Genomic DNA, 26193 nt, shown 5'->3' on the forward strand with positions numbered 1-26193 from the left:
CCACCACTGTGGTTCTTTCCCAAATTCCACAATGTATTAAAACTATGACCCAGAGCTGGAGGGTTGATTCAACAAGTAACATGGCATGTGAGTCTGATGACTTAGATGCCTGGGACCCATATAAACGTGGAAGGAGAAAATGGACTCCACAAAGTATCCTCTGATCTTCATATATCATCATAGCTCATACTCTCCCAACACACCATAAACATTAAAGATTCTTTTTAATGTCTCAGAACTACAACCTCATACAACCCCATTGAAACACTGGACTGTGCTTACCAGTGGTTGGAGTTAAGGAAAAGTGCATTTTCAGCCTCAGGCTAAAAGCAGGCCACAGAAGGCACACACTAGCAGAGGACACACCTGCAAGAACAGCCAAGAGCAGGAAATCCATTCTCTCCAAATGAACACCCTTTCCAGAGCCAGTTTGTGTCAGCTCCTCAAGCTAAGACATGAGCACAGCTACTTATCTCAGAGGATACTTGTGCTGCATAACACACACGCATGCACACGCACATGCGCTCACACACACATACACACACACACACACACACACACACACACACACACATCCTGGGCAAAGGACCAGCATCAGGACCTATCCCCAAGTACAGGTCACTCCCCATGATCTCCACAGCCCATAGAGATGGTTCCTTGAAGTTCTAGAAGACCTGTGTTTTATTGGGATATGTGTGCAAAGACTAGAAGAGGGAATTGGCTCTCCTTGAGCTGAGGTTGGAGTCAGACAAGTGGTTGTGAGCCATCCAATGTGGATCTTCGGGATTAGACTTGAACAGTAAGTACTCCTAAGTCATCTCTCTACCCTCCCTCGGAGCTTCTGAACCGTGACTCTTCAACATACTAGGCAGACAGGCAGACCCCCCATCATGGGACTGGCAGTAGCATGTTGTATGTATGCTTGCACACAGACGCCAGAGTCAGTGTCTGGTGTCTTCTATCACTTCCCAGCTTATCTTGTTAACCCCCAGCATCAAAATTCCACTTACCATCTCCAAACACTGGAATTACAGCTGTGTGCCACCATGCCTAGCCTTTTACCTGGATGCTGGGATCTGAACTCCAATCCTCATGCTTGTGCAGTAAACACTCCCCCTCTGAGCTACTTTCCCAGCACCTAGAAGCACGTTCTTCCAGCTCAGCTCCAACAGACAGGCTGAGTCCCAAGGCGGTGGCTATGCCTACGTCTCACCTGTGCAGTTGCTTCACAGACATGCTTAGAACGCTTGAGAGCTAAAGGCTTTTTACAGTGACCCTGAGCAGGGGTCACAGGAAGGAGACTAGATCATGAGTCAGCAAGATGATTCAGAAGGGTGTGTGTCTGTGTTGGTTTTTTAAGTCCTGTTGCACAATCCTGATGAGCTGAGCCTGATCCCTGGGACCAATTGGAAAGAACCAATTTCTGAGTAGGGTAGGCGTGACCTCCACATTTGCACTCTGGCACAAGGTGCACGTGAGTACATGCACCCGTGAGTGTACACGTGTACACACATGTACACACACACACACACACACACACACACACACACGAATTTTAAAAAAATAAACATAGTATTTAAGAACAGAGAGAAAAGGCTGGTGTAAGGAGAATTCTCTGCTCCACCTGCTGTGCCCTGCTACTTGAAATGACAGAGCCCCAAACCCAACTTGAGCTGGGCCCAGAAGGTTCAGGTTTCCAAGAAAAGGGGTAGCCATGAGAGCTGGGTAGGGTGGCATGTACCTTTAATCCCAGTGCTTGGGAGGCAGATGTCTGAGTTCAAGGCCAGCCTGGCCTACAGAGTGAGTTCTGGGACATCCAGAGCTACACACGGAAATACTTTCTAGAAAGCAGTGGCAATGGCGCCCGCTCTTGGCAGAGGCAGCATGAGCACAGCCTCGGGCATGCATGTGATGTCCTTGCTGCCATGAAGTAACACAAGCAAAAATAGGAAAAGGGTTTATTTATTAAAGAAGCCATCTGTGAGTCAGTCTAGTTAAATTAGCACACTTGACATAACACTTTGGATCAGAACATGCCTTCTTTAAAATACATTGGGCTACACAAGCAAACACCTAAGGGTCAATTCAAGTAGCACTTCAGGAGCCCAGCAGAGTGTCTGGAGGGGACGGGGCAGCAAACACCACCTTCCCAGTGCAATAGCCACTCTCTGTAAACACCTGTCAGAAGCTGGGACTGCAACTTTCAAACCATGTGGCAGAAGATGACAAGCCGTTAGGTCAGGAAAGGAGAGTCACTGAAGCTGTGATCCAGGCAAGATCCTGGCTGGGCCCTGCGCCCACCGCCTCACAGACTGCTGAGACTGCACAGCCAAGGAGCACAGTAGGCACCACCTACGTGCGATTCAGTGTCTGGAAGATTCTCGAGATCTGCAGCATGACCGGGCCCGTCTCTGGGTCGTTCATCCACTGGGTGCTGTTAAGTGGGTTCTCCAGCATGTCTTCAAATGCTGTGGGGAGACAACAGAGCTGAGTAGCAGCCCCCAGACACCCACGAGCACACTGAGCCTTTTCAATGGCCCTGTAGTGAAAGGGAACAGGGACACAAAGAGCTCACTGCTGACCCTGACACTCACCCTTACCAGCCAACCACAGTGCCTGAGCTACTGACCAAACAGACTTCAGGGGCCATGAGCAGGGAAATAGACCGCCTGTGTGATCACAGCACCCTAGCTCAGAGCCATCAGCAGGATAGGGTGGTCAGCTGCCCACGGTTATGTCGTTGATAGGGCAATGGACAGCCTGCGTGCTCACAGCCCACTAGTGAGGAGGTCAACAGCCTGGACTTATGGGACCCCAACTCTGGAAAGCCTCCAGCAAGACTCAGAAGTCAGGTTTGCAAACATCCCTTTCCACACAGCACAGGAGACAGCTGTGTGAAACTCCTTGCTACAAATATGCTCTGGCAGATTGGTTTTTCTTTCTTTTGAGAAAAAAATCTCTGTGTAGCTCTGGCTCTTCTGGAACTCACTCTGTAGACCAGACTAGCCCTGAATTCAAGAATTCCCCTGCCTCTGCCTCCCAAGTACTGGGAGTAACTACATGTGCTGCCAGCAGACTTAATTCCACCATCTTAGAAAAACCTACATGTTCAACCCTAACACAGTGTCACAGGAGACTGCAGTACAGCCCGACAGTAATCATTTGCTCAGCATGCACAGGCCCAGGTACATCACTAAAACAAGCTCGCGCGCGCACACACACACACACACACACACACACACACACACACACTAACAAAGTATATTTTATGAGACTGTGCCTACTGCCCTAAGGAGACACCCGTTACAAAGTATATTTTAATAAGAACCTTTTCTTTTCCTCTTTTCCTTCTTTCTGGTTTAAAACAAGGTAGCCCTGGCTGTCCTAGAACTCACTCTGTAGACCAGGCTGGCCTCAGGCTCAGAGATCCACCTGTCTCTGCCTCCCACAGTGCTGGGACTAAAGGTGGGCACCACGCCACCACCACCTGGCAAACGTTGATTTTCTAGAGCTTCACAAAATTAGGGCTGGAGAGATGGCTCACTGGATAAAAGCACTTGCCATGCAAGAATGAGGGCCTGACTTAATTATCACCAGCATTCATATAAAAGCAGGGCATGATAGCACATACTTACGTTCCCAATACTGGGGAGGTGGAGACCCTGGGGCTTACTGGCTAGTCAATCTAGCAATTTCCAAGTTAACAAGGGTCCTTGTCTCAAAAAATTGATATGGGAGTTGGCAAAATGGCTTAACAAGTAAAAGAGTTTGCCACCAAGTCTGATGACCTGAGTTCAATCCCAGAGATGCACAAGGTAGAAGGGAAAACAACAACTCTTGCAAACTGTCCTTTGACATCCGCATGCTGATGCATACCCTCACACAAATAAATAATGTGAGAGATGTGTAGGCAGCTGAGGAATGACACTCAAGGTCGACCTCCACAGCAGACTCACGTTCATCTGCACAATGTGATGAACACACACGTACACTACACAGTGACATGGAAGCCATCTGAGGCACAGGTGCATGTTCACATAAGCATGTATACTACACACAGTGACCCTAGAAAACGAAGGCACATCAGGAACATCAGGCAATGCAGTAATAATTAGTCTTGGTTTCTTTAAAAAACACAAAAATATTATGGGACTGTGTTTTTGTTCTAATCCCAGGTGTGGGGACTGACTTTGCCAGCTGCAGATGGTTTCTGTGATCGTGTGATGTTTGGGATTCTGGAGACTTTTCAGAGGGTTCATAGATGCTAGGGCCCCAGGGCGTGGGGTGGGCTGCTGTTGGATGGTTGGTTGCTGTTGGTCACGGTTTATTAAGTAGTCATGCACAAACATGAAATAATAAGAAGAAATTAGGTATCTTGAGGTCAAAGATCAAACTTGTCCCTAGGAATCCAGCAGAAAGTAGTCTAATGATACCATCGCCCCCTTTCCCTCTATTCTTTTTTCTCCCCCAACTAGTGTCGGGGCTGAAAGGGCAGAGAGGGGATGGAGAAGAGTAGTAGAAAGAAGAACCCACAAAGCAGCCCAAACCAGCGCCATGGTAGGCAGCGTCAACAGGCAGGTGTTCCTTCCCTGCGTAAGCTCTAAAATGAGTGTCACAGCTGAAAACAGATGCAATTCCCAGAGCACATAGGAAAGGAGAGATGCAGAGCCCAACAGGGAGTACTGGGCAGTGCTGACACGCAGCGCTCAGACGGACATAGGCAAGAGCTCAATGCCCAGCCTCTCACCTACTCGTGTGATGCTGCTTATCCTTGGGAAAGCAAGCTGTACCCAGACTACAGGGCACAAGAAAAGCTTGCGGCCACAACATGCCCTTCTATAGCCAGACAGAAAGCAATCTACGGAACCAAAAGCAGGGTACCATGCTGTCCAAGTAACAGAACATCCACAGAGCCAACTGTTTGCAATCACCAAACATTGCCTCAGATGGTGAGAACACAGTGTGATGTGTCAGAGTCACGCAAGCAGTACCTCAGGACCACTGTCCCTACAGACACCACATGCCTGAAAGCCAGGCAGAGGCACACCGAGCACAGGGAAGGCTAAGGTGGGAGGACAGCACAGGTTTGAGGCCCGCCAGCCAGGGCTATGTAGCAAGACTCTGAAAAATAGAAGCACCAGAATGACACAGACTCATGAAAGGGCTTCAAGGTGACTTCTACTTACAAATTTGCTAAAATAAATATATTTCTGATAAAACATAAAGGTCACAGGACTGGGAATTTCTTGATTTTTAAAGTTTATTTCTTTATATATTGAAAGAGCATACCTCATTGTGCAGGAAGGTCAGAGAACAATTTGTGAAGCTGGTTTTCTCTATGTGAGTTCCAGGGATCAACCCCAAGTTGTTGGACTTGGTGGCAAGTATCTTTACTCTCTCAGCCATCTCCCCAGCCCAAGGTAGCTGCTTTTATTTTATTAGTACACATCACAAATATCTAGTTAGAGCTTGAGAAAGATACACATCCCTGCAGGAGACTGCACAAGCAGGCCACCCTGGCTGCTCTGGACCTTCACAGGAGTTCTGCAGGGATGGCGTCAGCCCTGCAGTGCAGACACGGCTGAGAGCCAGATGCACACTGCCAACTCAGGCCTGTCATGCCGAGTGCTGACGCCATGCCCTGTGACAGGGTGCTGCTCTAAGGAGCAGTCTACACATCTCTGTCCTGCCCTCCGGCCCCAGACCCCACCAGGTACAGAGTAAGTGTGCTCACTCTGGTGGTTTATTTCAGAAAAGAAAAAGAACTGGCACTAGCTAAACGTACACCTGGTACTCTAAAGAAGGAAGGTTAAATACCCACTACCTAAAATGAGCATGGAGTTTCTCTTATCTGGCCAAACGCACCTTAAAACACACTAACCAATACACACAGCCAAGTGCACACTGACATATGAAAAGAAAGCTCAGTCACAGAGTGTACTTAGCACGCCAGGAGCTGAAATCCCAGCCCAAAATAAAAAAAAGTCCTCTGGTCAGATCCCAAGACAGCACCTGCTATTTATTTCTTGTACTGGCTGGTTTTGTGTGTCAACTTGACACAAGCTGGAGTTGTCAGAGAGAAAGGAGCTTCCCTTGAGGAAATGCCTCCATGAGACCCAGCTATAAGGCATTTTCTCAGTCAGTGATCAAGGGGGAGGGACCCAGCCCACTGTGGGTGGTGCCATCCCTGGGCTGGTGGTCCTGGGTTCATAAGAAAGCAAAGCTGAGCAAGCCAGGGGAAGCAAGCCAGTAAGAAACATCCCTCCATGGCCTCTGCATCGGCTCCTGCTTCCTGACCTGCTTGAGTTCCAGTCCTGACTTCCTTTGGTGATGAACAGCAATGTGGAAGTGTGAGACATTTCTTAAAAGCTATTAGCCAGGTGGTGGTGGACCACAGCTTTAATCCTAGCACTTAGAAGCAGAGGAAGATGGATCTCTCTGAGCTCGAAGCCAGACTGGTCTACAGAGTGAGTTCCAGGACAGCCAAGGCTACAGAGAGAAACCCTGTCTTGAAAAAACAAAAAAACAACAACAAAAAGATGTACAAACAGCCTGACAAGAGTTAGGGGAGGGAAGTTCTCAGTGTGAAAGACCAGAGACAATGAGAATACCAAACACAGCCTCAAATACATAAGGGACAACTGTGTTCCTTATACTGTACATTTTACAACCACACACCTGCACGCACGCACGCACGCACGCACGCACGCACACGCGCGCGCACACACACACACACACACACACACACACACACACACACATGCATACATGCATACTTTCGCTAAATGACAGACTTAAAAAACTTCAAAACTTTCCAACAACCTAAGAGAAATGCCTTTCTGACTATAAAAAAAAGTTCAAGAAAACAGAGGACTTCTGTTCCCAAAAGCCACTTGATAGGAAACCAGAAATGGGACAACACACACAGTAAGCTAGAAAGAGCTAGTGTTCAGATTGTGTGAAGGACTTCCTCAGTAAATGAAGAAAGGAGGAATGTAGAAGGAAAAGAAAGAAGGAAACAGGTGGAAATCCTGTGCTGTGCCCATGGCTGAGCTTCTAGACCAGAGAACACGAGGACACAGTAGGCCCAGGCAGCAATTCCTTCTCTTTGTGCTCACCCGAGCCCTGGAAGCGCAGCAGAGGAGCCCATTAGCAATGAGGGACAGAAAAGAGTTCCTTCATGCTAGGAAATGATCCACACAGCACTGGACAGCAGGGTACAGTCACTCCTGAGCCCTGGTGAACAGTTTCCAACACCTCACAGGAGATATGGCAGTAAGCCTCAGAAATGCCCTAAAAAGTGATGCCACATTATAAGGCAGGGACAAGTGACATACAGAAAATGTGCAAACCCTACAGAAAGCCAAGGAGGGTAAGTCCTCGGGGTCACGGACATACTTGTATGCAGGGGACAATGATGTATAGGAAAGGCATGTGAGGGTCAGAGGGAGTAGGGACCAGATGGATCAGAGCTCTGCACTCACAGGACTGAAACACTGAAGTGAGCCCAGCTTGAATCAGGAGGCTGTGTAGCTGGTTCAAAAAACAAAAACCTTCAAGGGAAAAAAGTGTATATACATAAACACATGCAGACTTTTCATCCTGTCATCCCCCTGAACAATTCAGAACCACAGCCACACTCCTGGCATTTATGTCACATTAGAAGCCAAAAGGAATCTATAAGCATAAGCAATACTATGCTTTCTCTGCTGTTTCTTTGAGACAAGGTCTCACTCTTAGCGCAGGCTGACCTGGAACTCTGTCGTTCAATCTCTAGGACTACAGGTGTAGGTCACATCAGTCTCCAGGTTCCACCGTGAGAGACCTGAATGTCTGCATACACTCCTGGAACCAGGACTATGGACACCAACGATGACTGCTGTGTGGGGAGACCTACAGGCTGACCCAGACCTCTCAATTCTCGCCTCTGCCTTCCAAGTGCTGAGATACAGGCGTGGCCACCATGACAGTTTTCAAATGAATGGCATGTTCCTTTTTTTTCCCCCCCGGAGCTGGGGACCAAACCCAGGGCCTTGCGCTTGCTAGGCAAGCGCTCTACCACTGAGCTAAATCCCCAACCCTGAATGACATGTTCCTAACTATTTAGTTCTATTACTTTTTTGTTTTCGTTTAGTTTTTTTTGTTTGTTTGTTTGTTTGTTTTGTGAGACAGGTCTCTCTGTGTAGCCCTGGCTGTCCTGGAACTCATTCTGTAGACCATGCCAGCCTCAAACTCAGAGATCTGCTGCCTCTGTCTCCTGAGTGCTGGGATTAAAGGCAAGCCCTACTATACCGCCGCCCTATTTTTAAAGTGGCAGACAGGTTTTATTTATATTTTTAGCATTTATTTATTTACTTGGGGGATGCACATGCCACAGTGTGCAAGCAGAAGTCAGCTCTCACCTTCTACCATGTGGTTTCCAGGGGTCAAACTCAGACTTACCAGCAAATACCCACTAACCTTGTTAGCCCCATTATGTAGATTTTTAGTATATATTACAAGTAAACAGTAATCATCAAAGAAATTCCTTATAAGTAGTAGGCAAAAGTCAAACCATACTGTCTCCTCCTCTCCTATTCCCACACAGACCACTGCTCTGCTTGTCCAAGTCCCCTCTGCAGAAGCTCATCCCATCAAAGCAGAGCCTGACTCCCAGGCTTTCAGAAGCACAGCTACACCGTCTTGCATAAGCCAGCCTACATGGCACAGGAGCAGTGCACAAACCATTTCACTAGCACCTGTCTTGTGGCAGGGAATCCACCCGCCATGTGTTCCTCACCCAAGCTAGCCTAAGTAAACACACATACCTAGCAATGTCTTAGGGTTTGTCAAACCCAGCTGCACCACTGGGTTGTCCAGGATGGCCTGAAAGAGAGGGCTATTGGGATCGATGCCCTGGTCCAACTCCTCAGGGGATGGCTTCCGGTCCCCCAGCAGCCATTCACACTAAAAACCCAAGAACACCAGACGAGCTGTTAGTTCCTTCTCAAAGTATGTAAGGTTCACCTGTCCCTTTCTGTGGCTCTCCACAAGCCCCCATGGCTGCAATGCCTGGAAGGGGCCCTAACATACAAACCTGGTCCACGTTCAGCCAGGATAGAGACAGAAGGAAGTATCAGTCTGGATTTCTTAGAAGACCTGGCGCTGCAGTTCAATGTGACCACAGCCATGGCCATGGTCACAACGCAGTCTCAAACACCATGCTTTCTTCAAGGGAACAGCAATATGACAGCGTCTCTCTCCACAGCAATGGGCCTGGAGAGTCTGGATCCAGAACTGTCTGTCTCAGCTGTCTGAGCCTGACTCCACACACAAGTGAGGAGGTCACAGGCCTAGCACAGAGGCCTCCCTAGACAGAAAGCCTGCCTGTCAGCAGTTCTATGTGTTCATGGTGATATTCAACCCTTCAATTTGTTTGTTTGTTTATTTATTTATTTATTTTGGAGACAAGATTTCTCTGTGTAGCTCTGGCTGTCCTGGCACTCGCTCTGTAGGGCAGTCTAACTTTAACCTCAGGAATCTGCCTGCCTTCCCTCCCAAGTGCTGGAGTTAAAGGTGTGCACCCACACCCATCCTCTGGGATTCACTGTCACAGCTCACACCCTCAGACTGTGCACACAAAGAGCACTGTGGGTCCAGGGTGTTCTCAGCTTCTACCCGAACCATCTGCACTAATATTTCACATAAAAAGTGCCATCACCAACTGTGTGTGGAAGTCTTGACACAAGGGACATTCCCAATGCATGTCACATGAGGTACAGGGGACGTGAGAGGCTCAAAGTGGGACTCACAGCTGCGTTCTGCTGGTTGTTGTTCACTCGGAGGGCATCAATCACTTCCTTCTCATCAAAGCCCATCTCCATCAGCGAAATGACAGCCTAAGAGGGACGAGCAAGCTGGTTAGGACCTCCGCAGAGGACACTGCCACCAAAGCACAGTGCCACATGCCGTACAGGTCTCCTTCAGTCACAGTCAGTCACAGGCAGAAAAGAGCACCCTCTCTTAAAACCAAGGCAAAGCAAGGAAATGCTTCGTCTCTGCAGCCGAGGAAAGAAGGCAGAGCCTTGGCAGTGCATCTGCTGCTGCACATGACTGTCCCAGGGCTACTGACGGAACACGGGCTCTAGGGGCGGTCTCCATAGCACTGCAGAAGCAAAGCCCCATTTACCTGCAGAAACCTCCCAACCCGGCCAATGGGATCCCTGTAAAAATTACAAGCCACAGATGGCGCCCTAAGAAAAACATTTATTCAACAAGCCAAAATCTAGGAGCAGGCAGCATGCAGCCTGAGTGGGCTGATCTGCAACCTGAAAGTGAAAGGCCAAAGGAAGAACTAAAATTCCAGCAAAGAATAGTCAGTGCAGTGATGGTAAGGTGTGACCGTAAGTGTGCACCTGTGGCAGCTGTTGGAAGGCGGACAGGTATCCCAGATCCTGGGTCCTTATCCAGTGGCCAGCACGATGCACTCCCCCTCCCTCACCAGCCCACAAGATGTCCCTCTAGCTCTCTGAGCACTCTCAACCCAAAGGCCACAGCAACAGGTGCAGCAGCACTTGTAAGGACAGAAGCTTGCACGGTCAGCTTTTCAAGAGATGTCACTGGGTAGGACAAAGCCACCTAGACCCAAGCCTGGATCATATATATGAGGAACCAAGTCCCACAAACCCCAGGCCCCTGGTGCCCTTGCACAACCTCCTACTGAGGCCTCATCACATACCCGAGCATCGGCTCGGAATTCCTTTTTCCTGCGTATCTTCTTGAAGATTTCTGTGAGCTCATCCCGGGACTCCTCATCTTCAACACTAGTTCCCACGGCAGCTTCAGAGGAGGAGGAGGAGGTGGCAGCTGCAGCACTCGCCTCCGCTTGGGCGGCATGGCCTGGGAGAGGTGTGTCAATAGCTGGATCTTCCGAATGTTCAATCAGCCACTCCATGGCCTGAGGCACCGACATGCTGGGAGAGGACAAGAGTCTTCTTAACTCCTCCAGGAGTTACTAGAAACGTTCCTATCCTCTGTACTCCAACATATTTCAGTGACATAGCAAGACCAGCAGCAGCAATGGTGGCAGATGATCTCTTGGGATGAAACCTCCACAAAGCTCTCACCTCAAACACCCAATACCCAATAGAACAAGCAGAGACACATGCCCCAAACACAAGAGAGAAGGGAGTGCAGGTCCTAAGTGCACAGCACAAAGAACACTGCTGTTGACTAGCTCTGGTCTACAGTCTTCATATGGGATCTGAGTGAGTATTAAAACCAGAAGAGCAAGAAGACTGTTAAGAACCCCTGTCTGGCCAGAGGCAGGTCTGGCTCAGAGCTCTCCTAACTTGAGAGTGCAGGGCACACTTACAGGCTGATTTTTAACCCTCCTAACAGCCAGGTATTATAGTCTTAGCTACTCAGGAGCCTAAGGCAGGAGGACTGCATAAGTGCAGGAGTTCGAGACCAGCATAGGTAACAGAGACCCTCAATCCAAGCATGCACACACACACACACCCACACATCCCAAAAAGACCATACATGAAAGCACTTCTGGAGCACAACAATAAGGTGCCTCTACTAAAACACAGTTAGAAATGACTCGACCGGGTTGGAGAGCTGGCTCAGAAAGTAAAATGAGGAGCTCCTGAGTTTGGTTCCCAGCACCTATGTCAGGCAGTTCACAACGGTCTGTCACTCTAGCCCCAGAAGATCCAACTTCTTCTCTGGCACCCACACACGTATGTTCATAAACACAGATAAATAAAAAATTTTAAATAAATCTTAAAGAAAGAAAGAATGACCAGAGATCAGAAGGAGAATGGCAGGGAAGCCCAGGGAAGCCCAGGCAAAGAGGAAAGAAAGCATACTGGTTCAGCCGAAGGGCCTTTGAGGCTCTGCTCTCAGGAAAGCCCATCTCTGTGAGCTGCCGCAAGGCGGTCTCATCCACTCGCTCATCCTCGTCTTCATCCAACATAGCTGAGGAAAAAGACCAGACCTGCCGTGAGGTGATTCCTAAACCCTTTGAAACCCCATCTGCAGAGGCTCACCTCACCTAGCAGTTACTGACGCCAAACCCTCTCCCCCCATTAATCAGAAGCAGAACTTGCTTTTAATGTGAGGGCAGGGGACATTTTAGGTACAGCCTGGGACCCACTCATACCATTTGCCTTCTTAAACAATTCAACTGCATCAGGATTCAGTGCTAACAGCTTCTGTGCCACCTCAATGAGAGACACAAGGATCTTCCGGAGTTCTGTCTGGAACTGCAGTAGAATGAAGAAAGAGATCAGGCCCAGTACAGTGCTGCATACCTGTAATCCCTGCTCTTGCGAGGCTGAGAAAAGAACATTGCTGGGAGTTCGAGGCCCACCTAAACTATAGAGTAGAACCCTGTCTCAAAAAAAAAAAAAACAAAAAACAGAAAAAGGGATTATTTTTCAGAATGTCCAACAAGCTTGCTTAAATCTGAAATCCCATCCTAGCCCTCTGAATCTAAAAGGGCACATTGGCCCTTACCTTTAATCTCAGAGCTTGGAAGGCAAAGACAGGCAGATCTCTCTGAATTCAAGTCCAGCCTGGTCTACGCAGTGAGACTTGTCTTAAAAACTAACAAAGAGGGGTTGGGGATTTAGCTCAGTGGTAGAGCGCTTGCCTAGGAAGCGCAAGGCTCTGGGTTCGGTCCCCAGCTCCGGGGGGGGGGGGGGGGGGGGAGCCTCGTAACACTAGACTGGTGTAGCAGCGCCTTGCCTAATACAGGGCCTGGAGATGGGACACCACAAGCCTAAAGCCTCCTGAGAGGCTGGATCCAGGGTTGGACCCACAGAAGCCAGGCAGGGACACATCCCCAGTCAGTCACTGAAGAATTACAAAGCTCTTATCAAAAGAACCTTTTCACAAGAGACCCTGGAGAGGTCCAGCTCCCAGCAGTGTCCACATGCATCGGGACCTAACGAACTTAAGTGGGGGCCACTGTCCCCAACTTCTGCCGGCACAAGCACACCTTATCATGGCCGGCCTGTGTGCGTACGCTGCAGGCTTTGACTTTAGCTTAGTTTCCTTGTCCAAAGTAACTGGGGAGTTCAGACCAGTCCCTGAAGCTTTGCTGTACTCAGAGCGAAGATACTGCATTTGTGAACAGCTGTCTGTCTGTCCAGTGCTACAGGTATCTTAGCCACTTTGTAGTTTGAAAAAATTGTAATTTATGGAACAGTTCAAAAGTAGAAGAGTTTCTGAATATTCTGTTTCAGATTCTTTTTTGGGGGGTGAGGGGTGGTCCTAACTCTAACATCCAAGCTAGCTTCAAACCTATGCTCAAGCCATCCTCCTGTTTCAGTCTCCTGGATGCCAGAACCACAAGCACATGCTAGTCACCATACCATCCCCAAGCACTTTTAAAGAGCTTCCTCCCCAAGCCCCACACTAGGCAGGCCCTCACATCTCTCATGGTGGTCTGGACAGCAGTCCGGTCCGTGCTACAGGCAGGCAGGTTGGCCGTTGCTCGAAGAATAGCGTCTTTGTCTGGAGCCTTTTGCTCTTGTTTCTTCTGCAGAGAAAAGTGCCCAGCACCATGAGGATGACAATAAACATGGAACAACAGCCCAGAGATAAGGAGAACAGTAACCTTCTAAGCCTTAGGTATGATCCCCTTGAGCTAGAGGATTCTGGAGAATTCTGTGTACAGAACCAGAACCAGAAGCCTAAAGATATCCAGACATGGCCTCACATGCTATAGCACATGCACGTGAAGACGGAGAGGATGCGGCTGCAGAGTGGCAGTCCTGTGTGCTTCATCGGGGCTGGGGGAGGCCTCCGGGGGAAGCACACAGCTGCAGTGACCCCTGGAGGCCTCCCACGCCTCCATGAATGAAAGTAAAAGCCAAGGTGGCAGAGGCTCACAGATAAGGAAGGAGGCGAGAAAACAAAACCAGCAGTGGCCGCAGTACTCAGCAAGTTCAGAAGGTACAGGAAGAGACCTGTGTACAGGTAAACGAGCTACAGAATGGTTAGAAGATACACACCGAGGATGGCTGGGGCCATGGCTGATGCCAAGAGCCCACAGGGCAGAATCTACCAAGAGCAAGGCTAGACCAACCTACCAAAGGACAGCACAACACTGGAGCCAGAGAGAGCAGGCCTGGGATCCAAGAGCCAGACAGAATGGTACCTCTGCCTCTCACACCCTTGGCCAACAGCAGCCTGGTTGGCCTGAGACCCTAGAGTGGCTGCACTCAAGAAGGGATGGCGGGAGGGAAGGGACCCTTCCTGAACCCAGCTACTGCTCTACTTCTTGTTCACCCCAGCTTCTCAGACTCAGCAAGTCAACCAGGGCAGACGAGACACAAAGGGGACAAGGTCTCTGCACAGTGAGCTCAGCACCTACACAAGCCCCGAGGGCTCTCAGAGTCTAGGGTATAAGGAACACTGCCAAGACCAAGATGAGGAAAAACAAAAGTAGTGAGGAGGAAGAGAGGAGCAGGTAGGGGAGGTGGGCACCTCAGTACCAGCAACCCCAAGCCACACCCACCCAGTATGTGCACACCAGGGTGCCACCAGCCAGAGCCAAAGCAGCCAGGTAAAAGGGCTAGAGAATGGGTAGAAGGTACAGTTAAGAAATCCACAGGATGCCCATGAGGCCAGCCAACAGCAGCTGCAGAGAAAGAAAGCAAGAAAGAGATTATCAAGAACAATCAGAGAAAGCAGGTGTGCTGGTGCGTATCAGTACCAGCAGCACTTAGGAGCACTTAGGAGTAATAGCAGCACTTAGGAGGAAAAACCTCCACCAGTTCAAAGTCAGCCTCGACTACACAGGAGCACAGCTAGCAAGAGCCACACAGCGAGGCCTTATCTGAAAACCTAAACATCTGAGGAGCTGTTAGACGGCAGAACTATGGAGAGCAGAGCCTGGTCAGAGGAAGCGTGGCTCTGAAGATGTGTCTTTCTGCTTGTTTGCTTTTTTCCAAACAGGTTTCTCTGTGAAGCCCGGGCTGTCTGAGACTTGCTCCATAGCCCAGGCTGGCCTCAAACTCAGAGATCCACCCGCCTCTGCCTCCTGAGTGCTGGGATTAAAGGTGTGCACAGGACCCGGCTGCAGATACGTGTTTTTTTTTTTTTTTTTTTTTCTTTTTTTTTGGAGCTGGGGACCGAACCCAGGGCCTTGCGCTTGCTAGGCAAGCGCTCTACCACTGAGCTAAATCCCCAACCCCCAGATACATGTTTTAAAGAGTATGTCTGTCCCTCCTTGTCACTCGTTTTTACCTCCTGACTGCATGCAGTGGACAGCTTTTGTTTGCCAGGTTCTTCTACCACATATCTGCATGGTTACAGCCTAAAAGCAGTGACGCCAGCTGATGATCCCAGACTGAAACTTTGGAAAAGTGTACGTCACAATAAGACCTTCCTCCTCTAGGATGTTCCCATAGGTGTTATGTCACAGTGATGCCAAGTCTGACACACCGAAGGAAGACAGACGGTATTCAATTCTGCAGAACAGAACTCAGACAGCCACATGTTTCCTGCTGACAGTCCCCAAGTCTGCAAAACCCTAAGATGTAAGCGAGGTGATCAGTCCTTGGATTGGGTTTCATCACATGGCACAGCTAAATGTAGAAAAAGCAAATGGGTTTTTGGGCCTGGCACTTAGAACCCTTACAAAGGGTATCACTCTTTCCAACAAGGGGGTTCAACCACTAAAATCTCTGCTTCCTTGGCAAAGATGAAAAGCCATGCAAACTGCCTTCAGGAACTAAAGGTTGACCATAGTGACAGAATCCTGTCAACTGTCTGCAAGAATCCAGAAGCACATTCTTCTCACAACCTCAGCTGAGCCTTCTGTCCTCACAAGCCTTAGAACTACGCTCAGAAAGCAGTTCTGTGGCAACCAAAGGAGGCAACAGGAACCCAACATCCAACACAAAGACAATCAGAGAGCTGGCTGCACGGTGGGTAGCAACTCAAACAATCCACATAGGCTAGAAGCCTCTGAGGGCCTTAGGCACACAAGACAAAGCTCAACCACTAAGCTACATCCCAAGGCTCAAGAGGAAAAAGAAATCCTAATACTCTATACTTCTCACAGAAATGAGTGCTTCGATGACAACAGTAAGTAAATAGGACTGGCTTTGCCCAGCATTCACTGTCACACAAGAAGAGCCTAGGAGTGGAGCTGTGTCCTTATCACTAAGAGGCACATCTAACGCTGCCATTCCAGAAAGAGCAATGAATGCAGAGTACCTAGAGAGCAGGAAGAGAATTACTGAGGATAACAGCTGAAGGAATTAGAGGTGGGCTGGGGTGCCAGTGGCATGCATAAGGCAGCCAGAATATGTCCCCAACACTGACAAATTGAGTGACTTCCTTCAGGAAACCTGAGTCAATTATTATTAGATTTGTAGTATTCTTTGACTCTTAATAACTGCATTATTTTGACTTAGAATTTTAAGTAATGCCATGATTTTTAACTTTGCAGTTATGTACTGTGTCAAGGCAACTCTAGCAAGCTTCTAGCTTACTTATTTTTTTTTTTTTTTTGGTTCTTTTTTTCGGAGCTGGGGACCGAACCCAGGGCCTTGCGCTTCCTAGGTAAGCGCTCTACCACTGAGATAAATCCCCAGCCCCTTCTAGCTTACTTATTAATGAGTATTCTTAATGTATACCCACTTGCCAGAAGAGGGCACTGAATCCCCTTAACATGAACCACCATGTTACTGGGAATTGAACTCAGGACCTTTGGAAGAGCAGCCAGTACTCTTACCCACTGAGCCATCTCATCAGCCCCAGAACTATGTTCTTAATAGTTACAGGGACTTCAAGTTGAACATCCAGTTAGAGCTGTAATCCGAGCTCTGCTATCTATCAGTTAGGAAAGCAGGGAGAGGCCCAGGATCTGTCTGGTGAAGATGGATGGGGCAGCCTGCCCATGTGCTGCTGACTGTACCCACACCCACACCCACCCATCGCCATGGCCAGGTGGCCAAAGATAAGGAGGGTGAGAAGGCCTGGCACTCTCCTACATCCTTGGCCCCAGTAGAGATCCCAAAATAACTCGTGTGCTATCAGGTCACAGGTCCACCCAAGAGCTGGTGTGATCCTTCCCTAAGACTAACGCTCACTCCCTGGCATTTGAACGCACGTATAAAAAACTCCAGAGCCCTGAGACAGTTAAACACAGGTGACTGCCCTTAGCAGAGCACGTCCTAGGGTTAGAGCGATGGCTCAGCACTGAAGAGTGCTTGCAGGGTTGGGGATTTAGCTCAGTGGTAGAGCGCTTGCCTAGCATGCGCAAGGCCCTGAGTTCGGTCCCCAGCTCCGAAAAAAAAAAGAAAAAGAAAAAGAGTGCTTGCTACTCTTCCACGGGACCTACACTCAGCTCCTAGCACCCACTTCAGGAGGCTCACACCCATCTATAACTCTAGCTCCTGGGGATCAGAAAGCCTCTTCTGGCCTCTGCAGGCACAGACTCACAGAAATACACAAATAAAAAAATAATATTATAAACAATTTCCCCACTAGGCACAGGCATGTGGTCTGCTGTTAGAGTAGACAGGCTACTGACAGGATACATCTTGCACTGCATTAGAGAATTTTGCTGAAGGATGTGCTCTGGGGCAAAAGAGACAAAGGGGTAGTTTTCCTAAGGCCCCTAGAGAAGAGAAGGTGCAAGCCACAGATCATCCTCTAACATAGGCCTCAGGACATAGAACTCAGCATAACTACAAGGAAATACACAGGCCCAACCAGCTGCTTGTCACCTCTCTGCATGCCAGCTCCTTGTGTGCAAGAGCCACACTAGCAGCAGTGCGGAGGTAGCACCTTCGAGAACCGTGTCGTCACTCTCTTCTGCCTCCAGACCAGTGGCAGCTCTTCTGTTGCTGTTTAGCAATCACAAACACACTCAGGGAACAGGCTCAGCCATGATGAAAGGCTCCTTACAGCACACATACTGTGGAGGGGCTATACACTCCCAGAAAATAACTCAAGGACTTCTCTGAAGTCTGACACATAAGAGACACCTAGCAGTGAAGAGCCCTAGTTCCGAATGTTGAAACTTACCTTTTCTTCTGCTGAGACATCAGCCATCTTAGGGATTGGGGAAGGAGCACGCTTCTTTATCAATAACAAGACGTCTAGAAAAAAGTAAATTACACTGATGAAGTAAGTTACTGTCCCACAGCCAAAAATGACATAAAAGGTACTAGATGGGCATTAAGGAGATGGCTCCGTGTTTTCAGGCTTGCTATGCAAGAGTTCAGATCCTCAGAACCACGTAAATGACAGATGGGCAGGCAGCCTGCCCGGAGTTGTACTACCTGGAGGCAGAGACTGGGAATCCCTAGCCAGGATGGCTGTATAGACAAGCTCTAGGTTCAGCAAGACTCTGCCTCAATGAGTTAAGAGATGTCAACCCAGACTTCCACACGCATGTTTACACATGCATACATATCTGTGTGTTCACACACACACACAAACCACATATGCACCTGACACACAAGAATAGTGCTTAATGCTTGAAGTTAGAAAGCAGGATCCTGGGTCCCTCCTAAGCCAAGCCAGCATCCCCTCCTCAGCTTTGAAGTGGTCACTAGGTCACTATAGATGACCTGAGGCTTCAGAGGTAGGCACGGCACATCCCTGATAACCACACAGAGCACTAGTGGACATCTTGCATAATGTCTTTATTTTCAAGGGCTCTTCTAAAGCATGAGCAACCTACAGCCAGTTCACCATGGTGGGGGAGGGGACGTGGGGTTACCTCCCCCTCCATTTTGAGTTTGGTCATAGCTCATCATAAGTCCTTATTTGAAAACAAGTTTTGTCCCAGAGCCAAGCATAAATAAAAAGTGGGTGTGCAGAACAAAAGCACTCGGACCCTCAAACAGCTGGCCACAGTACTAGCCTGTGAGGAGTACTTCCAGCACAAAAATAAAGCCACAGAAAGGAGCTCCAGAATCTGGCTTTGCTTTAAAACAGGACTAAACTTAACACTTGAGTTTGGCTTCTCAGATGTCTGCCAGTTGTCCGGTTTAGGTTTCTGCTGTTTTTCACAAGTACAACCAAACACGCACTACTTTTTTTTTTTTTTTTTTCCGGAGCTGGGGACCGAACTCAGGGCCTTGTGCTTGCTAGGCAAGCGCTCTACCACTGAGCTAAATCCCCAGCACACGCACTACTTTTAATTAAAAACAAAACAACAAAAAAAGGAGTCAATCTGGTTCTCCTGCTCTTGTCTAAATTCGGAAAAGTGCCTTGTGGGTGACCCTGGGATACAGGCTCCATGCTCCGTGGACTCCGCCTCATGGCCTCCTTACCTTGGTCCTGGATGTTTTCTTCCAAGATCGTTTTGCTGTCACTCAGCACCCTCTCTGAAGCAGCATGTATTAACTTATGGTGAGTCACATTCTTGGGGTCTTCTAGGCTCCCATGAGCACCCTGGGGGAAGAATTAAGCCACAAATCTCTAAATTGGAAGTAAATTATGATACATCTCAAGCCACCCATGGAATTACTGAGGTTTCTTGTCGTTTTTGTCTCTGTGTCCTGGATATGTGTGTTTTCATGTGTGTAGGAATATGTGTTTTCATGTGGGTAGGTATATGTGTTTCCACAAGCATATGGCAGCCAGAGGCTAATGTTGGGCGGTCTTCCTCAACTACCCACTTTATTTATGAGGCAGTATCTCTCATTGAACCTGACTTATCAATGCAACTGTGCTGACTGGCCAACAAGCTCGTCCTCCCCCTACCTTAATGCTAGGGTTACAGAAATGCTGCTGCCACTGGCTTTTACACAGGTACTGGGATCCGAACCCAAGTCCTCATGCTTGTATAGCAGCCATGTTACCAACTGCGCCATCACCCAACCCATGGAATTACTGCATTTTCATACCAGTCAAGACATTAAAGCATTAACGACAGTAAAGAGTCCCACACACAATCCCTCCACACTTTCAAGCCTATTTCCAGCCCACAGTAGACTCCTGGGATGGCTAAGAGCTTGGGAACACAGATCCCACTGATAAGAACTTGCAACCCGGGGTTGGGGATTTAGCTCAGTGGTAGAGCGCTTGCCTAGGAAGCGCAAGGCCCTGGGTTCGGTCCCCAGCTCCGAAAAAAGAACCAAAAAAAAAAAAAAAAAAAAAAAAAAAAGAACTTGCAACCCAAATCACTTCAGTTTGGAAAGATCTGGAGAATGACTTTTAGATGAATATATGCCTGTTGTTTCCTGAGGATCTGAAGCTCTAGCTGCTTTATGCTTTGTTTTTCCTTCTTTAGCAGACACACAAAAGGCAGAAGAACTGCACAGAAAGACCACCACTTTCCAGGAGCAAGGAGGCGACACCTGCCCACTGACTACCAAAAAGTCCTCAGCAGGTCACAGGGTACAACTGGCCTCAGCTAGCCTTGGGCCCAAGCAACACTCCAGGAGACCAGGGAGCACACGGCAGTGCTTATGTCTTCAGGGCCCTAGACCCTAGTGACAGCATCAGCAGAGGAGGTGGGAAGCAAACCACCGGTGCTCTGAAGGGACCCAGCAGGTGATCTCACAGGCATCTGCCTCATGACAAATGACTTCACATACTGAGTGGAGGCTGTGCAGTCCCTTCAATCCTCCACCAGACTGTAGACAGAGGCGTGGCAAACGTAGTTTATAATCTCAGCAGGCTCCAGCACTCACCCACACAGAATGCAAACACACTGTCCCCAATGAGAGTCCCACAAAGACCAAGAACACACTGCTGGTACCACATAGCACAAATGGGGGCTCACTGTGCCTGTGTGTCTGTCACCAGGTGTACTCACCCGAGTTTGTAGACGTTTCTACAAGTCCATCACTGCCCAGCATCACATGACTTTCTCAGGTCCACATACTACACATGATACCAAGTCAGTTTCAGCCCTCTCCAGACTCAGAACAAGGCCAAGGGCTATAAGTATTTCTTGCCACTATGGGTCCCTGGTGTTAGATTGAGAATGGAAGAAGTCCAGGAAACCCAGTCAGAGGACTCACTAGTGCTTTCTAAAACCTGAAAGGGGCTGACACACAGGCTTGGAGGAGGAGGAAGCTTTGGCCTGTCTCAGAATGGGCCACCTTGCACATTCAGGACACAGGGTTCTTCAGGCCTTCCCTGGTGTTCTGGAAGGCATCTCGGGTACCATGATGCATACATTCAACAAAGGGCCTCCGTATATATGGCTGCTAACCAGAAGAGAAGGAAAAACTGAAGCATGCATTTCCCTCTAGACCCTGTAATCTCAGTCTCAGACTGGGACCAGTTTTAAAAAGTGGACCATCATACACAGACAAAGGTTACTACGGGCTTATGAGATAAATCCACCCCACAACAACTGACTTCTTCACCATTGTGACTAAGCAGAGAACATGACTTTCCTTGAACCTGAAAATGGATCTTAAATTTGTTTGAATTAAGAAACACCTACGGCATTGATAAGGCACACTGCTGGATGCCTATGAGAGCTTTCCATAGAGAATTAAATGAGGGGAAGAAAACCAAGCCTGAATGTTGTAGCCCCATCCCAAGGGCTGGAGTTCCAGAGGAGTCGGCCAACCAAGCGCCAGCACTGCCCTTTCTGCTTCCTGATCCAAAGACGTGAGCAAGCGGCCTCAGACTCCCAACGACACAGCCGCCTGCCACTACACCCCACGGCCCACTACCACATAAAGAACCATATTCAAACCATGAGCCAAAATAAACACCCCTAAACAGTGGAACACCCATTCTGCTTCCAAAAATATTAAGTGGGATGCTTTGAAATTCTAAAATCCCTGGCTAATCCTAGCATATTTGTCAAGTTCAGAATACAGTCTGAAATGCAATTAAAAAATAGTATCTGTACTCTGAGGCATGCCAGCAGCACATGAGGAACAAGACATGTCATAGGTTGTCACACCACACACCACCACAACCCTATGCTTGCACGCACATATCCTGTAGGTGACTGTCGTTAGCTTCTGCTCATATCTGCTAGTGTATAGCATGGAAAGACGACAGGGCATGAATCTCCACAGGACCTGGGACAGTTCAGGCTTTGGAAGAGAAGTCCTGTGCTTCCTCCAGATGCTTGATACCACAGAAAAGTTCCTCCACACTGCAGCTCCATCATACCATCCCACTACTAACCCTCGTCAGAAAGGAGGGCTTACTGTGCCCCCTTCCCAGACATAGGCAGTGGAAGCTGGGGAATATCACTGTGAAGTCACTTTGGATAAAACAAAAAAAAGGGAAGGCAAAAACAAGTCTATTTCCTTAAGAATTTTAATAACAAGCTGTACTGTATCAAGGAGTCCTGTGGGAGAAAAATTTTAAAAAACTCTATCAAACCCCTCAGGAAGAGAGGAAAGAAAGAAGGAAAAAATAATAGTAATAACAACCCCAGTAACCTGTGTGCACAGGAGAATAAAGAGAAAGGAAGTCAAGTCAAGACAGCAACATCTTATGCAGGACAGGTTTCCAGGTACACAGTCAGGTACAACAAGAAAGTCCTCTTTTCTAATAAATGCATTGTAACTCCTAGAGCTGCTGGGACCTGGAGGTGGGTCAATTCTGATGCCTCTGCTCTCTAGTCCTGTAATTTTACAACAGCTCATGTGCTGTGAAATTCTCCTGCTGCTTCAGCCCTCATACCTGGAGAATGTGGAGTAGAATAAAGTCTCAATTTAAACAATAATGACAAAAATGGTCAAAATGATACAACTCCACATGTCAACTAGAATATTAAGTATCACAAATTAGCATCATATCAAAACCTTCTGCCTAACCCCATTGCTCCTAAAATCTATTAATAAGCATCTATGAATCGAATCGTCTCCTCACTCCCTTCATAAAATAGTGTCATGCTGATTATGTAAGTCTACACCATGAGTGAGTTAGACAAGACACCACAGCAGTGAAGGTGACATCCCATGCTGACGTGGTTTGAGGCTAACAACACATTTCATTCCCTCAATCCGTACACGGGCTTCAAGGTATTCCAAGCTCAGCCCTGAGGAACTAGACCTAGGGGATGACACAGCATAGTACTAGACCAGCGAGGATGCTAGGAACAGTCTGGATGCCCAAGGAGTCCCCAACCTTTAAGCTTGTGCTGAGCCTCTGGGCACAAGCTTAAAGGTTGAGGACTCCTTGGGCAATCTAAATACATTTGTTCACCCTAGGGCCTCACTGAGGTGAACCACAGACACCAAGACCCATGGTTACTCAACATCTAATGCACTGTAGATCTCTTGGAGCCTACCTGACATCATTACACACTGACTACAGGAAGGAGGCACACGGATGTTAAACTAGCCTTTGCAAGCAGCTGCTACAGTAACTCAAAGATCATCTTTAGAGGGAAACACAATGCTGAACTTTAATGCGACCTACCACTGTAGAGTTCTAACTTTCCCAAGAGTCCCCTTTAAAAAGCAGGGGACTTTCAACATAAATTCTGGCACTAATCATGTCTGGTATAATGCTTCCTAGACCACCAGTGTTTAACAGGTATCTGTCTCACCTTTAACTGAGAGCAGTTAGAGCCAGGAAGGCTTCAAGAACTAATCCCAAGACTTTACTATCTAAAACTAAAAGGCTAACTATAGTACAAAGCTCACTGAATGTAAGTAAACTTAAATGCCACTTGCTGGCAAGGAGACGGTTGTCCTGGACCTTCCCACTCAATCAACTGTTGCCCTAGCAGAAGGTAGAAGCCTAGGGACTTGTCCCACAGTGGCACTATTTTAAGTGACTACAGCTAAGTGCCAAATCCAGGCTCCTAGCAGCTGGCTCTTCAGGCAAGAAGCTGTCCCTCTTATAATGGGATCTAGTTACTTCCAGCTTCTGGAGAAAACTAAAACCTTATCCCAACAGCGGGCAAGCCCAAGACAAGAAAACCATAAGCCCTTGCTTTTGCCTCTCCCGGTCTCCGTTCAACTCTCGCCTTCACCTCCGTAGCACGTTGCAGAAATTAAATAAAGCTAGCCCAACAGTTGGGTCAGATGCTCTTCTCTGAGCCGCTAGGTTTGTGATTCGAGGTGTTAGAGAAAAGGAGCGGGAGGCGCTGCCCCTGCCCAGAGAAGCGAAGGCTGGGAACAGCAGGCTGCATCCTCTAGGTAGAGAGAGGAGTGTCCGGGCAGATGGGAGTCTGGGGGGCTGGGGCGGAGTCTGGGACAGAAGTCTACGTTTCTGGTTTCCAGAACAGAGGCAGAGGTGGAACTGGGTCGTAAGGAGCTCGGCCTTACATGTTTGAGGCAACTCTCCTTGAGCTTCTCCACCGATGTGTCCTCGGTCGCCTCCTCCAGCCACTCGGAGCCGTCGGCTGCGCAGATGTGCAGCCGAAGCACCTTGCCCGCAAAGATCTTCTCCTCCTGCACGAACATCGCGCCGCCGCCCGGGCCTGCACCCGCCGCCCGAACCCGTGAAGGTCACTGGGGCTGGCGGGAGGACCAGGGGCGGGGCCGGGCCGCCGCGCGCTCCTTCGCTGGCCGCCGCCGCCCCGCCCCGGCTCCTGTCAGCTTGGCCGCCCGTCACTGAAGGGGCAGGAGCTGTACCCTCGCTGCCACTGCCCGCGTCGCCGTAGCTGCCGGGAGCGCGCTGTCGCAGCCGCGCCGGAAATGCGTAATGAGCGCCCGTGGGTATGCCGGGAAATGTGGTTTCTTTGGTAGGTGTTCCGCTGTTGCCCCCACTGCGCCGGAAATAGGTGAAGTATACCGATGCACGCCGGGAGTTGTGGTTCACAGGCAGACTCACCGCCCGCTTACCTAAACTAATGTGTGAGGCGGGTCAGATGTCTACCGGGAGTTGTAGTTCCTCGTTCCTTCAGCACTGCCCAGCCTTATTACCTGATTTGCTGGTCTGTTCGAATAGATCTCAGAGTTGTCAGGGAAAAGTATAAAACATCTGGGTCGGGGTTAGGGATTTTGCTCAGTGGTAGAGCGCTAGGCCCTGGGTTCGGTCCTCAGCTCCGAAAAAAAAAAAAAGATATGACTTCTAATGCATATGTCCAGTCTATATGAGATGTAACAAAATCAGCAGAACCTGAGTATCAGCGAAGGCAAAACCATGAATTTAGGTAACTCTGAAGTGAGTAGGCTTGATTGGCCTGCGGCATTCTAGAGACATCTGACTTAAAATACAATAATTGGAAGATCCGGAAGAAAAATAAAGTAATAACCCTGTGTACCAGAAGACGGAATTCATACCAAATTGCTGAGGAGTATTTTGAGATAGATGTCAGCTCCATTCCAAGGATATTGTTTAGGGGATGGGGATTTAGCTCAGTGGTAGAGCGCTTGCCTAGCAAGCGGAAGGCCCTGGGTTCAGTCCCTAGCTCCGAAAAAAAGAAAAAAAAAAAAAAAACCATCTGGGTCAGGGCACTAGAAATTTGTCACAGTTGTGCTTGTCTATCATGCACATAGCCCTGGGTTTGATCTCAGTGCAGCATAAAGCTGGCACAGGTTTATAATCCTACACCTAGACACAACCAGAGAATCAGGCAGGTCATCCTTAACTACATAATGAGTTCAGGACCACCCTGGAATACAAGCCTGCATAAAACTCACACAAAGTTCGAATCCTGGTTTGGTTCTCAGACCTCACATGGTGGCTCAGAACCAGGCACTCTGGTAATGTTAACACATATATGTAAGCAAAATACTCACCGAATAAATGTTTTTTAATTTAAAAAAAAAAAGCAATTATCAGTGATCCAGGAATGGTGTTGTGGAAGTAGGAGGAACAGGAGGCCAAGTTCATAGTTATTTTTGACAAGTTCTAGGAGATCTTGCCACAGATCTGAGTCTTGGCAGATGGTATAGAACTAAGCCATAAAGGTTTTGAGGACTGTCTTCAAGTCCCCCAGGCCTCTCCCCAACAAACCCCTTGCTCTTTGTCCAAATCCTAGGTAACTCAGCCCATTCTTCAACGGTCTTATGTTCTCTTTCTCCTGGCCGCCAGTCATGGCCGCTGCCCCAGGCCTACTGGTTTGCATAGTAAGAATGTTTGCAAAGTATTTCCCCATAGCCCAAATTCAGCACCTTACCACTGGATATGCCAAAAGAAATGCCCAAAGGAACATGGGACAAGTCTCTTCCATGTGCTAGATCTGGCTCTTCAGGATCCCCAGGACTGGGGAAGTGAGCAGAAGGAATTGTTGAGATAGTGATCTTCACAATGTATTATGTATTCCCTTCCCAGCTGGAGACAACAGGTCCCCTC

The 26193-nt window shown here is 48.5% G+C and overlaps 1 protein-coding gene across 3 annotated transcripts; it reads right to left on the bottom strand.

The window, feature by feature from the left end:
* Positions 1-1944: 1944 nt before the first annotated feature.
* Positions 1945-24579, bottom strand: Ubac1 (UBA domain containing 1). 3 transcript variants are annotated; one of them, XM_039105357.1, is made up of 11 exons: positions 24219-24551; positions 19290-19410; positions 18034-18107; positions 13421-13528; positions 12146-12248; positions 11853-11961; positions 10718-10952; positions 9792-9878; positions 8808-8946; positions 7485-7553; positions 1945-2468 (listed from the first exon to the last, which is right to left on the bottom strand). In XM_039105357.1, the coding sequence occupies exons 1-11, from the start codon at positions 24354-24356 to the stop codon at positions 2353-2355; spliced, it is 1299 nt and encodes a 432-aa protein (XP_038961285.1). In that variant the 5' UTR covers positions 24357-24551; the 3' UTR covers positions 1945-2352. The 3 variants fall into 3 exon arrangements, with proteins under 3 accessions (XP_038961285.1, XP_006233751.1, NP_001007743.1); NM_001007742.1 differs by lacking the exon at positions 7485-7553 and having other exon boundaries at positions 1947-2468; positions 24219-24524; XM_006233689.3 differs by lacking the exons at positions 7485-7553; positions 8808-8946 and having other exon boundaries at positions 24219-24579.
* Positions 24580-26193: the final 1614 nt, after the last annotated feature.

Source organism: Rattus norvegicus, chromosome 3, assembly GCF_036323735.1.
Source record: "Rattus norvegicus strain BN/NHsdMcwi chromosome 3, GRCr8, whole genome shotgun sequence".
NCBI classification, from domain to species: domain Eukaryota; kingdom Metazoa; phylum Chordata; class Mammalia; order Rodentia; family Muridae; genus Rattus; species Rattus norvegicus.